The sequence below is a fragment of the Capricornis sumatraensis genome, chromosome 4, assembly GCF_032405125.1.
Source record: "Capricornis sumatraensis isolate serow.1 chromosome 4, serow.2, whole genome shotgun sequence".
In the NCBI taxonomy this organism is placed as follows: Eukaryota; Metazoa; Chordata; class Mammalia; order Artiodactyla; family Bovidae; genus Capricornis; species Capricornis sumatraensis.
Window position 1 is genome coordinate 122,197,694 of NC_091072.1, and position 16,841 is coordinate 122,214,534.

Sequence of the window (16,841 nt, forward strand, 5' to 3'; positions counted from 1 at the left end):
ATATGTCAAGATTTACCACATTGAGCCAAGTGGTTTGTTTCAGAGTTTCCTGTAATTAAAGCTGATTCCTTGCTTCAAGGACAACTACTTTTTAAATTTCGTATATTTCATTTTCTGTATCCTATATTATTCTGTTTCTTCATCGTTCTTTAGTTATCTGCTGCTAATCCAGCATGACAAAACTTCTTTATGCCATATACTGTAATGTCGTATTAGAAAAAATGTGCACAGCCTCACTTATTTACCTGTGTATTTTTTTTAAATGCGTTAATTACATTCCCCTTGATCATTTGAAAAACTTAGTTTGTTAATTTATATTCCCATAGTTTCTTCTTTTTCAAGGGGCTTCAACAGCTCCCATAGTGAATCTCTTTCAAACAGTGGTCTGCATCTACATTAGTCATAGATTTTTAAAAAGATGGTAAAGTAAAAGATTCCTCAGAAGTCATCTACACAGTTTCTTTGTTTGAAAGATAAGGGAACAGAAATACAGTGAATTTAGGTGGCTTATCCCAGATATTAGAAATAGGTACTAATAGAACTGGAAGTAAAAAACCTAAATCACCTAATCTACAGTTTCTACTTCTTTTTCCAATAGAGGAATTTCCTAAGCCTTTGGTGTCAAGTGGCTTAACTACTAGTAGAGAAGGGAAGGAAGTAGGAGAGTGACATCAAGCATCAGTAATGTGATTGGTATAAATGACCTTTAGAGTCTTTTTCAGTCCCAAGTCTGCTTTTGATGAGTAGCAGAATTGTTGTTATTTAGTTGCTTAGTCATGTCTGACTGCCAGGCTCCTCTATCCGTGGGATTTCCTGGCAAGAATACTGCAGTGGGTTGCTGTTTTCTTCTCCAGAGGATCTTTCAGACCCAGGGATCGAACCCAGGTCTTCTGAATTGGCAGGTGGGTTCTTGAGCCACCAGAGAAGCCCAAGTAGCAGAATAAGCCACCCCAAATATGCCTCTTTGGCATAAGGATTATTTTAAGCTATTTTTCCTGAGAATCAGCAGGCACTGGAGGAGCTCTGAAAAGAGTAGAAGTTACCCTTTTGTGAAGAGAGTTTACATTTTTAAAGAAAATCTTCATTTGTAAAATGTCTCCCTCTGTGTCTCCCTCTCTGTGCCAAGAGGAGAGTGAAAGTGAGAAGAGAGGGTGACTCTAAATCAGAATCATATTCAGTGGATAAGGCACTTTAAATCTTCACAGTGAATCTTACTGTTACCAAACTGAAATCGGGTCTCTTCACCTCATGTTCAGCAAAGCCAATCTTCTGACACCAAGTTGTGGTGAGGGAAAGTGCAGGGTGCCAAGCAAGCAGCATGGGCAGCTGATTCTCAAAAGGCGGGAACTCCCTGATGGCTTTCAGCCAAGGGGTTTTTAAAGGCGACATAAGTGATGAGGGTCACAGGGTGCATGATCAACTCATGCATGTTTTCCTGATTGGCTGGTAGTGAAATAGCAGGTTGATGTTTTGGGAATCTCAATCTGGTTTCAGCCAGTCTGGGGTCAGCCAGAATGCTGGTGGTCATCACGTAGTCAACATCTTCCACTTGGTGAAAGGGGTGTTAGTTTCTGCAGAAAAACTCAAAGATATACATCAGATTGTTATCTGTATCCCTTCAGGAGGAACTAGGAGTCCTGTGACTCTATTGTTCAAGCTATTATTACTTTTCTTGCTTGATTGCTTTCTTTGTTTCTGCATTTTCTATTTCTCTAATCATTAACTGTTTAAGTCTGTTCTTTGGAACTCAGTGAAGGCCTAGTAGCCACAAGGCTTTTCTATAAATAAGAAGTGGGAGACATGGAGGCGCTTACACCTAGGAGGGCCTGGCAGAGTTTGGTTTCATTACCCTTGTTAATTGTACTTTTACTGGTAACTTTCCATAACCAGTTTCCCAACAATCCCAACATCTCTCAATTGTCTTTAGCTAAAAATGGTGGTAACTTGGGCCATCTCAAGGAATTTACTCATTTTTCCTGATTATCTCCCATATATACATGAAGTATTCTTGTTGATAAACTTCTGTTTGTTTTTCTTTTGTTAATTCATCTTTGGTTACAAGGGGATCTCAGCCAAGAGCTCAGAAGGGTAAAGAATTTTTTTCCTCTTCCACAGTTTCTACAAAATATTCTGGCAAGAGATCATGAAATACTTAGAGATGCCACAGTTTCTCCCTATAGCATAAGAAACTTACAGGCATTAAATATTCCTACTATTGACTCCCTGCCCTAAGTACTCTATATATTTATGAGGAAAAGCTGCCTGATTAGACTGAGTAATGTAAATCTGGAAAAGACAGAGGGCAGAAAGAGATGGGGGAATCAGAGGATGAGATGGCTGGATGTCATCACAATGCAATGGACATGAACTTGGGCAGACTCCAGGAGATGGTGAGGGACAGGGAAGTCTGGCATGCTATAGTCCATAGGGTTGCAAAGAGTCAGACACAACGAGACAACTGCCCTCTAGCATCAGAATTTGTAATTACATTAATATACACTGTATACTCAGAGCTAGAGGGAAAAGTGTTTTCCTATATATATATATATATATATGTGTGTGTGTAATAATAGATTCCTACAGAAGAATGGCACACATATATAATCAGAAGTTAAATATTTACATATATTTGATAATAAATTCATAATTAGTAAAAATGCCAAAATAGTCTTAGAAACACCAACTAAAGTATATCAGTAAGTATATGTTTCCCAAATACGGTTCTTTTTCAAAACCGTATTGACTGTTCTGATTCCCTTAAATTCCTGTGTAAATACTAGGATTGTTTTGTCAATTTCTTTTTTAAAAATTAGGTGGCATTTTGCTAAGGATGGTATTGAATCTGTAGATCAGTTTGGGGAGTACTGCCATCTTAACGAAAACTTCTGATCTATGAAAAAATGGATAATGATCCATGAATCATTTATTCTGATCTTTGAATAAATGGACATCTTCCCATTTATTAGACCTACTTTCATTTCTTTCAACAGTCTTTTGTAGTTTTCAGAGTGTAAGTTTTCACTTATTTTGTTAAACTTATTCCTAAGTATTCTTTTTGATGGTAATATAAATGAAATATTTTCTTAATTTCGTTTTTTAACCAAACCCAGATTTGGCTGCTTGCCTCTCACATGCCAGTAATTCAAGAGACAAGTGTCATTAGAAAAGAAAGTGCTTTAATCAGAGAGCTTGGAGAAATTCCCTGGCATTCCAGAGGTTAGGACTCCATGCTTTCACTGCTGAGGGCCTGGGTTTGATCCCTGCTGAGAGAACTAAGATCCTGCAAGCCGCCTGGTATGGCCAAAATAATATAATAATAATGAAGGAGAGTCTTCTCTTGTGTTGTTGGAAGAGGGTATTTGCTACAACCAGTACGTTCTCTTGGCAGAACTCTAGTAGCCTTTCCCCTGCTTCATTCTGTACTCCAAGACCAAATTTGCCTGTTATTCTTTTCTATCCAGCAAAAGAATCAACAGGTTAGACAAACCACAGTGGCACTCAGGAGAACATAAGTCAGGTGTTCATTTCAATTGCTTACTGATTTCATTTCTATAATTAGTTCTTTTACGATTAGAGGGGAACAGAAATGGTCAAACATGAAAGGAACAAAGAGCTACTTTCAATTTTTGGATTGTTCATTGCATAGAAATAAATTTATTTTTGTATATTGATCTTATGCACTGCAACGTTTCTGAACTGATTTATTAATTCTAATTTTTAGTAGATTCCTTAGAAAATTCTATAAACTGTATTATGTAACTACAGTTTTAAAAAAAAAGTTTTACTTTTTCCTTTCCAACATGAATGGTTTTTCTTTTTCTTCCATAATTTCCATGGTTAGAACCTCCAGTGCACAGTAGTATAGAAATGACAAAAGCAGAAATCCTTGTATTTGTTCCTGATCTTAGGGGGAAAGTAGTTAGTCTCTCACCAGGAAGGATGACATTAGTGGCAGCTTTTTCATAGATGCCCTTTATCAGGTTGAAGAAGTTCCTTTCTGTTTCTAATATGCTAAATGTTTTTTATCATGAATGTTGGATTTTATCAAATGTCTTTTCTGTGTCTTTTATAATGATCATGTCGTTTTTATCCTTTATTCTATTAAGATGGTATAGCCATAAGCAAAATAATGTCCCCACCCAAAAACGTCCATGTTCTGATGGTTAGAACCTACAAATATACTGACCTTACAATAGGAAGATGATCCTGAGTTACCCAGGTCAGCCCAATGCAATCATTGTTGTTCAGTTGCTAAGTCATGTCCAACTCTTTGCCATGCCATGGACTGCAGCACACCAAATTCCCTGTCCTTCACTATCTCCCGGAGTTTACTCAAATTCATGTCCATTGAGTTGGTGATGACATCAAACCATCTGGTCCTCTGTCATCCCCTTGTCCTCTCACCCTCAATCTGTCCCAACATCAGGATCTTTTCCAGTGGGTCAGCTCCTCCTATCATGTGGCCAGAGTATTGGAGCTTTGGCTTCAGCCTCAATCCTTCCAATGAATATTCAGGATTGATTTCCTATAGGATTGACTGGTTTGATCTCTCTTGCTGTCCAAGGGACTCTCAGGAGTCTTCTCTAGCACCACAATTTGAAAGCAACAAATCTTCGGCAATCAGCTCTCTTTATGGTCCAACTCTCACAACCATACATGTTGTTGTTTTTCAGTCACTCAGTCATGTCCAACTCTTTGCAACCCCATGGACTGTAGCATGCCAGGCTTCCCTGTCTTTCACTGTCTCCCAGAGTTTGCTCAGATTCATGTCCATTGAGTTGGTGATGCCATCCAACCATCTCATCCTCTCTCACCCTCTTCTACTCCTGCCTTCAATCTTTCCCAGCATCAGGGTTTTTTCTAGTGAGTTGGCTTTTCCCATCAGGTGGCCAAAGTATTGGAGCTTCAGCTTTAGCATCAGTCCTTCCCATTCAAGGTTGATTTTGTTCAGGAATGACTGGTTTGATCTCCTTGCAGTCCAAGAGACTCTCAAGAGTCTTCTCCAGAGCCACAGTTCGAAAGCATCAATTCTTTGGAGATCAGCCTTTTTTATGGTCCACCTCTCACATCTGTACATGACTCCTGGAAAAACCATAGCTTTGACTGTATGGACCTTTGTTGGCAAAGTGAAGTCTCTGGTTTTTAATATGCTGTCTAGGTTTGTCATCGCTTTCCTTCCACAGAGCAAGTGTCTTTTAATGTCATGGCTGCAGTCACTGTCCACAATGATTTTGGAGCTCGAGAAAGTAAAATCTGCCACTGCTTCCACTTTTCCCCTTCTATTTGCTATGAAGTGGTAGGATCAGATGCCATGATCTTAGTTTTTTTCAGTGTTGAGTTTCAAGCCAACTTTTTCATTCTCCTCTTTCATGTTCATCAAGAGGCACCATAGTTCCTCTTTATTTTCTGACATTAAAGTGGTATCATCTGCATATCTGAGGTTATTGATATTTCCCCCAGCAAGCTTGATTCCAGCATTTTACATGAGATACTTTGCATAGAAGTTAAATAAGCAAGGAGACAATATACAACTTTGGCATACCACTTTCCCAATTTTTAACCAATTATTCGACGTCAGTTCTAACTGTGGCTTCTTGACTCATACGGTTTCAAAGGAGGCAGGTAAGGTGAGTTGGTATTCCAGTGTCTTTAAGAATTTTCCACAGTTTGTTGTGATCCACACAACCAAAGACTTTAACATAGTCAATGAAGCAGAAGTAGATGTCTTTTCTGGAATTCCCTTGTTTTCTCCATGATCCAACGAATGTTGCCAATTTGATCTCTGGTTCCTCTGCCTTTTCTAAACCCAGCTTGTATATCTAACAATTCTCAGTTCATGTAGTGCTGAAGCCTAGCTTGACAGATTTAGAGCATAACCTTGCTAGGATGTGAAATGATTGCAATTGTATGGTAGTTTGAACATTCTTTGGCATTGCCCTTCTTTGATATTGGAATGAAAACTGACCTGTTCCAGTTTCTGTGGCCCCTGCTGATTTTTCCAAACTTGCTGACATATTGAGTGCATTCTTTAACAGCATCATCTTTTAGGATTTTAAATAATTCAGCTGGAATTCCATCACTTCCACTATCTTTGTTCATATTAACAGTAATGCTTTCTAGTGAAAGTTGCTCAGTCGTGTCTAACTCATTGTGACCCCATGGAATTCTCCAGGCCAGAATACTGGAGTGGGCAGCCTTTCCCTTCTCCAGGGAGTCTTCCCAACCCAGAGATTGAAGGCAGGTTTCCCACATTGCAGGTGGATTCTTTACCAGCTGAGCTACAGGGAAGCCCAAGAATACTGGAATGGGTAGCCTATCCCTTCTCCAGCCAATTGTCCCAACCCAGGAATTGAACCAGGGTTTCCTGCATTGCAGGTGGATTCTTTACCAGCTGAGCTACCAGCGAAGCCCTCTGAAGGTTTGGCCTGCTTTTAATTTAAGGTTCCAATTCTCACATAATCCAGTGAATACATCCCATTCACTAGCTAACGAGCAATAGGATGAATCTTCCCACCTAGGAATAAAAACTTCATCAACCTTAATCTCTTTCTTTCTTAAAGAGTGGCATTTTGTCTCACAAATCCTGCTCACAGCACCAATTAGTGTTTTGCCTAAAGTTTTCACTTTCATCTCAGTTTCAAAGGATTTGTTAACAAAATAAGCCACTCATTATATACAAATAAATAATAGGTATTTATTAGAGAAATATCTACCTTACTTTCAATATAATAACATTAAAAGAAAAGAGAAATAGAAAGAGCAGTGAGTACATCACCAAATTGGGTTTTGACCAACATCCGGACTTAAACAGTGCTAGAAAGTCCCGTGTCACAGCACATCTGGAGTCCCAGTTGGGAAAGGGTCCCAGGCAGCACATCTGCTCCATGGGTGGCACTTCCAATGCTTCCTAATGCCCACTTGACTTCACGCTCCAGAATGTCTGGCTCTAGCTGAGTACCCCCACCATTGTGGTTATCTGGGTCTTTAAGACCTTTCTTGTACAGTTCTTCTGTGTATTCTTGCCACCTCTTCTTAATCTCTTCTTCTTCTGTTAGGTCCTTACCATTTCTGTCCTTTATTGTGTCCATCCTTGCATGAAATATTCCCTTAATATCTCCAATTTTCTTGAAGAGATCTCTAGTCTTTCTCATTGTGTTGTTTTCCTCTGTTTCTTTGCATTATTCATTTAAGAACGCCTTCTTAATTCTTCCTTGCTATTCTCTGGAATTCTGCATTCAGTTGGGTATATTTTCCCCTTTCTTCCTTACCTTTCACTTCTCTTCTTTCCTCAGCTATTTGTAAAGCCTCCTCAAACAACCACTTTGCTTTCTTGGATTTCTTTTCCTTTGGGATGGTTTTGGTCACTGCCTCCTGTTCAGTTTTACAAACTTCTGTCCATAGTTCTTGAGGCACTCTGTCTATCAGATCTAACCCCTTGAATCTATCTGTCACCTCACTGTACAAGGGATTCAATTTGGGTCATACCTGAATGGCCTATTGGTTTTCCCTACTTTCTTCAATTTAAGCCTGAATTTTTCAATAAGGAGCTCATGATATGAGCCACAATCAGCTCCAGGTCTTCGTTTTACTGACTATATAGAGCTTCTCCATCTGTGGCTGCAAAGAACATAATCAATTTGATTTCAGTATTGACCACCTGGTGATGTCCATGTATAGAGTCATATCTTGTGTTGTTGGAAAAGGGTGTTTGCTATGATCAGTGTGTTTTCTTGACAAAACTCTGTTAGCTTCTGTCCTGCTTCATTTTGTACTCCAAAGCCAAACTTGCCTGTTACTCCAAGTATCTCTTGACTTCCTACTTTTGTATTTCAGTCCCCAAGGATAAAAAAGACATCTTTCTTGGCGTTCTAGAAGGTGTTGTAGGTCTTCATAGAACCAGTCAGCTTCGGTTTCTTCAGCATCAGTGTTTGGGCATAGACTTGGATTACTTTGATGTTGAATGGTTTGCCTTGGAAATGAACCAAGATCTTTCTGTCATTTTTGAGGACACACCCAAGTACTGCATTGTGGACTCTTTTATTGACTGTGAGAGCTACTCCACTTCTTCTAAGGGAGTCTTGCCCACAGTAGTAGACATTACAGTTATCTGAATTAAATTTGCCCATTCCCATCCATTTTAGTTCACTGATTCCTAAGATGTCAGTGTTCACTCTTGCCATCTCCTTCGTGTCCACATCTAATTTACCTTGATTCATAGACCTTACATTCCAGGTTCTTATGCAATATTGTTTTTTACATCGTCACACTTTACTTTCACCACCAGATACAGCCACAGGTGAGTGCTGCTCCTGTTTTGACCCAGCCACTTCATTCTTTCTGGAGCTATTCGTAATTGCCCTCTACTCTTCCCCAGTAGCATACTGGACACCTTCCTACCTAGGGGGGGCTCATCTTCTGGTGTCATATCTTTTTGCCTTTTCATACTGTCCATTGGGTTCTCCAGGCAAGAATATTGGAGTGAGTTGCCAACCCCTCCTTCTGTGGACCACGTTTTGTCAGAAATCTTCAGTATGACCCGTCTGTCTTGGGTGGCCCTGCATGGCATGGCTCATAGATTCAGTGAGTTATGCAAGCCCCTGCCCCACAACAAGGCTGTGATGCATGAAGGAGTTTATTGTCTGTCACCTTGCCAATTCATATCATAGGATGCCTTGTCCAATCTAAGATATATGATGTGTTTTCACCTCAGTTTTCATGAATTTTCAATATATTCAAGTTTCCTTTAAGATATGATCAATTATAATAATATGTACACCAACATAATATCAACTTTTCGATAGAAAACTACTACCATAGGTATACATATCAATTATTAGATGAATCTTACTTTTTAAAAAAATTGATATTGGCAAATATACATAAAATTTACTATTTTAACCATTTTTAGGATAGAACTCAATGGATTTAAGTACATTCATATTATTGTGCAGCCATCACCATTAACTATCCCCAGAACTTCTTCCTCATCCCAAACAGAAACTCTTTACCCTTTAAACAATATCTCCACATTATCCTTTCCCCCAGCCTCTGGCAACCTCTGTTCTATCTTCTGTCTTTATGAATTTGCCATTTTAATCAGATTTTTTAATGTGACAATTAATGTGTCCTGTCACCACAACAAGACTGTCCATGAAGGGGAAAATAGTGTGCTACATTATTTAATTCCCAAATGTTACGCTAACCTTACATTCCTAAGATAAATCCCAGCTGATCATGTCATATAATCCTTTTTCTGTGTTGCTAGATTTGGTTTGCTCTTGTCTTATTGAGGATCTTTGAATATATGTTCATAAAAAATATTGACCTGTTGTTCTTTTTCTCTGTGTGTGTAATGTCTTTGTCTGGCTTTTGTGTAAAGGTAATACTGTCCTCATAGAATAAATTAGAAGGTGTTCCTCCCTCTCATATTATAGATAAGGTATAAACTTCTATACATAGTTTTGTTATAGTTGCTGTCTTTATCCATCCTTTTACTTTCAACCTATTTGAAATCTGCCATTAATCTAAATTTCCTGTAATAATAGACCTCCTCTATAATAACTAATGATACTTTTAAAACAATGAAAACTCCATTTGTTGTATTTTTAGGCACTTAACAAAATTAGCTGCCAATGTAAACCTTGATTTCACAACTATAATTTCTTGTTTCCAGACACTCTGTGGTTCTCTTTCTTGTACTAAATCTTAATGTTTGACTTATTTTTGTTTTACTTAAAATAAAATCTAGTAACCATGTTGGGCCTTCTTTTTTTCCTTGTTGTTGCTGTTGTTTAGTCATGTCTGACTCAGCGACCCCATGGACTGCACCATGCCAGTCTTCCCTGTCCTTCACTATCTCCAAGAATTTGCTCAAACTCATGTCCACTGAGTCAGTGATGCCATCCAACCATCTCATCCTGTTACCCACTTCTCCTCCTGCCCTCAATCTTTCACAGCATCAAGGTCTTTTCCAGTGAGTCGGCTCTTTGCATCAAATGACCAAAGTATTGGAGCTTCAGCTTCAGTATGTGTCCTTCCAATGAGTATTCAGGGTTGCTTTCCTTTAGGATTGACTGGTTTGATCTCCTTGCAGTCTAAGGGACTCACAAGAGTCTTCTCCAACACCACAGTTCAAAAGCATCAGTTCTTCAGCACTCAGCCTTCTTCTTTATGATCCAACTCTCACATCCATACGTGACTACTGGAAAAACCATAGCTTTGACTATACAGACCTTTGTCAGCAAAGTGATGTCTCTGCTTTTTAATATGCTGTCTAGGTTTGTCAGCTTTTCTTCCAAGGAGCAAGTGTCTTTTCATTTCATGGCTGTAGTCATCTTCTGCAATGATTTTGGAGCCCCCCAAAAATAAAGTCAGCCACTGTTTCCATTTTTCCCCCTTCTGTTTGCCATGAAGTGATGGGACCAGATACTATAGTCTTAGTTTTTCCAGTGTTAAGTTTCAAACCAGCTTTTTCACTCTCCTCTTTCACCTTAATCAAGAGGCTCTTTAGTTCCTCTTTGCTTTCTGCCATTAGGGTGGTGTCATCTGCATATCTGAGGTTATTGATATTTCTCCCAGCAATCTTGATTCCAGCTTGTGCTTCATCCAGCCCAGTTAAATAACCATGGTGACAATATACAGCCTTGATGTACTCCTTTACCAATTTTGAACCGGTCCATGTCTGATTCTAACTGCTGCTTCTTGACCCACATACAGGTTTCCCAGGAGGCAGGTAAGGTGGTCTGGTATTCCCATCTCTTTAAGAATTTTCCACAGCTTGCTGTGATCCACACACTCAAAGGATTTAGCATAGTCTCTTTAAGTCTGAGAACCACTAAGACTAGGTTGAAAGCAAAAGTGAAGTCGCTCAGTCGTGTCCGACTCTCTGCGACCCCATGGACTGTAGCCTACCAGGCTCTGCTGTCCATGAGATTTTCCAGGCAATAGTCCTGGAGTGGGCTGCCATTTCCTTCTCCAGAAGACTAGGTTAGAGATATGTTATACATACAACATAGATTGTTAATTGCTTTACAATGTTTTGTTGGTTTCTGCCAAACATCCAATAACCAGCCATAGGTTTACATATGTCCCCTCCCTCTTAAGCCTCCCTCACACCTCCCAGCCTATCCCACTCCTCTGGGTTGTCACAGAGCACTGCTTGAACTACCTATGTCATACAGCAAATTCCCACTGGCTATGGCAATGTATGTTTCAATGCTACTCTCTCAATTTGTCCCACCTTCTCCTTCCCCTGCTGTGTCCACAAGTCTGTTCTCTATGTCCGTGTCTCTATTGCTGCCCTGCAAATAGGTTCATCAGTATCATTTTTCTAGATTCCATATATATGTGATAATATACAATATTTGTTTTTCTGACTTACTTACAGACTCTAGGTTCATCGACCTCACTAGAACCAACCAAATTCGTTCCTTTTTATGGCCGAAACTCCTGAATAACTTAACTAATTTATTTTAATTGGAGGCTAACTATAATGTGATAGTGGTTTTTGCCATACATTGACATGAATCAGCCATGGGTGTATATGTGTCCCCCATCCTGAACCCCTCTCCCACCTTCCTCCCAATCCCATCCCTCAGGGTTGTCCCAGTGCACTGGCTTTGAGTGCCATTTCATGCATCGAACTTACTGGTCATCTATTTCACATATGGTAATATTTATGTTTCAATGCTATTATCTCAAATTATCACACCCTTGCCTTCTCCCACAGAGTCCAAAAGTTTGTTCTTTATATCAGTGTATCTTTTGCTATCTTGCTTATGGGGTCATCATTACCATCTTTCTAAAATCCATATATATGCATTAATATACTGTATTGGTCTTTTCCTTTCTGACTTACTTCATTGTATAATAGGCTCCAGTTTCATCCATCTCATTAGAACTGATTCAAATGTGTTCTTTTTAATAGCTGAGTAATACTCCATTGTGTATATATACCACAGCTTTCTTATCCATTCGTCTGCCAATAGACATCTAGGTTGCTTCCATGTCCTAGATACTGTAAACAGTAGTTCAGTTCAGTTCAGTTCAGTCGCTCAGTCGTGTCCAACTCTGCGACCCCATGAACTGCAGCACACCAGGCCTCCCTGTCCATCACCAACTCCCAGAGTTCACTCAAACTCACGTCGATCGAGTCGGTGATGCCATCCAGCCATCTCATCCTCTGTCGTCCCCTTCTCCTCCTGCCCCTGATCCCTCCCAGCATCAGAGTCTTTTCCAATGAGTCACCTCTTCGCATGGGGTGGCTAAAGTACTAGAGTTTCAGCTTTAGCATCATTCCTTCCAAAAAATCCCAGGGCTGATCTCCTTCAGAATAGACTGGTTGGATCTCCTTGCAATCCAAGGGACTCTCAAGAGTCTTCTCCAACACCACAGTTCAAAAGCATCAATTCTTCGGCACTCAGCCCTCTTCACAGTACAACTCTCACATCCATACATGACCACAGGAAAAACCATAGCCTTGACTAGACGGATCTTAGTTGGCAAAGTAATGTCTGGGCTTTTGAATATGCTATCTAGGTTGGTCATAACTTTTCTTAATTTCATGGCTGCAGTCACCATCTGCAGTGATTTTGGAGCCCAGAAAAATAAAGTCTGACACTGTTTCCACTGTTTCCCCATCTATTTCCCATGAAGTGATGGGACCGGATGCCATGATCTTCGTTTTCTGAATGTTGAGCTTTAAGCCAAGTTTTTTACTCTCCTGTTTCTCTTTCATCAAGAGGCTTTTTAGTTGAGCTTTAAGCCAACTTTTTCACTCTCCTCTTTCACTTTCATCAAGAGGCTTTTTAGCTCCTCTTCACTTTCTGCCACAAGGGTGGTGTCATCTGCATATCTGAGGTTATTGATATTTCTCCCGGCAATCTTGATTCCAGTCTGTGCTTCTTCCAGCCCAGTGTTGCTCATGATGTACTCTGCATATAAGTTAAATAAGCAGGGTGACAATATACAGCCTTGATGTACTTCTTAAACAGTAGTGCGATGAACATTGACCCCAGTGTTCTCTTGGGGAGACCCCAATGTGTCTCTTTCAATTCTGATTTCCTCATTGTGTATGCCCAGCTGTGTGATTGCTGGGTCGTATGGCAGTTCTATTTCCAGTTTTATAAGGAATCTCCACACTGTTCTCCATAGTAGCTGTACTAGTTTGCATTCCCACCAACAGTGTAAGAAGGTTCCCTTTTCTCCACATCCTCTCCAGCATTTATCCTGAATAAGTTTTAAAGTGATAAAATTGTAGCAGTATTTCTACATTAGAAGATATTATAAAACTGACTTTGTAAAATCACTCCTATATATTGTGATAACTGAAAACCATCTAAATGTCTATCATATACATTGGTTAAATTACAAGGAATTCATATAATAGTTATCTATTTAAAATCATGTTTTGTAAGTATATGACATGGAACATGTTCAACAGTTGGTTAAGTTGTCCTGTTCTGGTAACTACTCTGGAGAAGGTAATGGCACCCCACTCCAATACTCTTGCCTGGAAAATCCCATGGACGGAGGAGCCTGGTGGGCTGCAGTCCATGGGGTCGCTGAGGGTTGGGCACGACTCAGTGACTTCACTTTCACTTTTCACCTTCATGCATTGGAGAAGGAAATGGCAACCCACTCCAGTGTTCTTGCCTGGAGAATCCTAGGGATGGTGGAGCCTGGTGAGCTCCCATCTATGAGATCGCAGAGTCGGACACAACTGAAGTGACTTAGCAGTTACTACCCTCTCCCCTAACTTTTTTCAGCATTTTGCAGGTTCCCAAGGTGTTTTACCATACCTGCTGGCTTCCTTTAATCATACTTTCTTTAATCACTCCTTTGTAAATAGTCACTTCATTAACCGCTGTTCAAACATGCTACTTTAGTGTGTCATCTAATTCCTGGCAGGACCCTGAGAAAGTTTAACCCTGTTACTCTCTGGTGTAATTAAGATAAAATTACAGGACTTCCTTGGCAGTCTAGTGGATAAGAATCTAGCTGCCAAAGCAGGGGACATGGTTCAAACCCTGGTCAGGGAAGATCCCAGATGCTGCAGAGCAACTAAGCCCATGTACTACAACTACCGAGCCCATGCTCTAGGCCCTGTGAGCTGCAACTACTGAGCTCTTGTGCCTAGAGCCTGTGAGAAGCTACCACAAGGAGAAGCTCACTCACTGCAAAGACGAGTAGCCCCCACTCACCACAATGAGAGAAAGCCTCTGAGCAACAATAAAGACCCAGCACAGCCAAAAAAAAAAAAAAGATGAGATTACCGAGAAAATAAGAAATGCCTGTTTTTTCAAAGTATTACTATGTTTACTGCAGCTGTGTTAGTCTCTCGGTCACGTCTGACTCTTTGCAACCCCACGGACTGTAACCCACCAGGCTTCTCTGTCCATGGAATTTTTCAAGCAATACTGGAGTAGATTGCCATGCCCTCCTCTAGGAGATCTTCCGAGCCCAGGGATCAAACCCGGGTCTCCTACATTGCAGCCATATTCTTTGCCATCTGAACTACCAGCAGGGAAGTCCAATAACAGTGATGGCTACCATTAATTAAATGTATTTTTAGTTTATACTATGCTTTGTATATCATCTAAGTCTTTTAACCCTATGAGGTGTAATAATCATCATCCCCAGTTTACACATGAGGATACATTCAATATCGTTGACTACTGTGTATTAATATATTGTCATTGTTTTCTTTTGTAGATCATTCACGAGAAGTCTTGGAGCAATTAGTAGGCCCGAACAAACTAAAGCAAGTGACATGGACTGTGTATTGAAGCTCACTGAAGCTTATCAAATCTATGATCTTCATACTACTTTCCCTGGAAACAATGGTCTCAGAGATTGGCTTTCCAACAGTATGATTTATGCTTTGAAGTTAACCTGGCTTTTATACATTTTAACAGTGCTTTTATTTCTATATATAAGTTCATTGGTGAGTGAGTGTTCTTGAAATGGCAGTTATAGCATGCCCTCTGATATATTGGGGGAGGGTATTGTTTTTTTTCTTAAATAAGAATGTTTTAAGTTACCTGTTTACCCTGGAAATTTCCTTCTCCTAACTAGATATTTGAGCTGCTATAAGAGATATTTATCACTGTGGATAAATAGGAGAATTCTAAGTTATTTGTAAAAGCATAGTTACCTTCCCAGCTGTTTTCTGGCTACTGCCTTCCAAAGTATTTAAATGTCCACTGGCCAAAAAGCAAAGCCTGAATATCAGGCCTGTATATTCTTCACAAAAAATTATTATTTCAATGAAACAAAGAAATGTAATAGTTTAATGTCATAATCTCAGATATCATACCTTAGACATTTAGCATATGAGTGATACTGAGGCCTTTGCCCAGCCACTTATTACATTGATTTTTATGGCTACTTTCCCCCAATACATGCTATTCATCCACAAACTTTCTTCCTTAAAAACTGCATTCAAGAATGTGTAAGAATGAGTAAATATGAAATAGCATCACAGAGGCTGTATCCTGAAGCTCTACTGGTTTCACATTGTAAAATAAACAGCAGAGGTCTTAGTTTTCAAATGAAATGTATTACTATCTATAATCACAAAATTCTCTGAAGTATACCATGCTTAAACTACCCCCAAATTCACCATATTCCCTGTGCCAAAAGCCTTTGTCAGTGGGACCTTCTTAAAGTCTTCCTATTTTAACTGTGATACAGTGAATAACAGGGAAAGAATGGTATGGTAGATTACTTGGACATACATAGAGGGACAGGTCTACATATTCAACTCTACTTCTTCTCCTTACTATTAACTACTTTATAAATGTGCTATGTTTGTAGTGTATAGTGTACATTATAGTGTATTGCCACTGCAAAGGTGGTACACATATGTGTATGTATAAAATGGGTAAGGCCTCTTCCATCTATGAAATTTCTCTAAAGACAAATACAGTAAGATTTAACATTGAACACCTAACCAAGTCACTACCCTTTTCCCCTTTTAAAGAAACTAGTTTCAAGATCTAAAGTGTCAGATTTTTGGGGTCTATAAAGGACTTATCATCCTAAAGCAGCTTGTGGCTTGATCTTTTTTATATCCCTGGTTGTATCAGCTATTTTTCAGCACCCTGCTTAAAAGTCTGGTCTCCCATCCCTATCCTACCTATAACTGTCACCCTTACCTGTCATTCTGAACTCTATTTTTCCCCTATCCATCTTTCACCATCTGACATCTTATTTTTTATTTATTATCTGTCTGTCCACCCTAGTATATAAGCTTCATGAAGACAGACATTATTTCTCTTTTTTCACTGCTGTATCTCCAGTACCTAGAACAGTGTCTGGTATATAATAAGCACCCAAATATTTGTTGAATAAATAGACAAGAAAATAAATAAAAGTAATACCCATACTTCAAGTTTCTGGTCTGTGACATGTACAGAGATTGGAAGTTATCACTCCTGTCCCCACAAGATAAAAGCTGAACAAACTGAAAATCATGAAGCAGTACAGCATTGTTTGAAAGTAGAGTTGTATTAGTTGTAGATGTACACTGCAAACTGCAAACTCTAGGGCAACCAGTAAAATAAATCTTAATAAATATGACTGATGTCCTAAGGGAGGGGAGATGAAACCATATAAAATGCTCAGTTACACCAGAAAAGGGGGCTTCCCTGGTGGCTCAGTGGTAAAGAATCCGCCTGCCCATGCAGGAGACACGAGCTTGATCTCTGGTCTGGGAAGATCTCACAAGCCAGTGCGCGTCAGCTATTGATTCTGTGCTCAGGAGTCCAAGAGCTGCAACTATGGAAGCTGATGCACCCTTGAGCCCATGCTCCACAAGAAGAGAAGTCATGGCAATGAGG

At 39.6% G+C, this 16,841-nt stretch overlaps 1 protein-coding gene across 2 annotated transcripts in view; it reads left to right on the forward strand.

The window, feature by feature from the left end:
* The window catches only part of AMN1 (antagonist of mitotic exit network 1 homolog), a 76,995-nt gene extending 60,773 nt beyond the window's left edge, over window positions 1–16,222 (forward strand). For both annotated transcript variants that reach the window (XM_068971221.1, XM_068971222.1), the window contains exon 7: window positions 14,713–16,222. In XM_068971221.1, the coding sequence (XP_068827322.1) occupies window positions 14,713–14,786 (74 nt within the window). In that variant the 3' untranslated portion in view covers window positions 14,787–16,222. The remainder of the gene's footprint in view (window positions 1–14,712) is intronic.
* The last annotated feature ends 619 nt before the right edge of the window (window positions 16,223–16,841 follow it).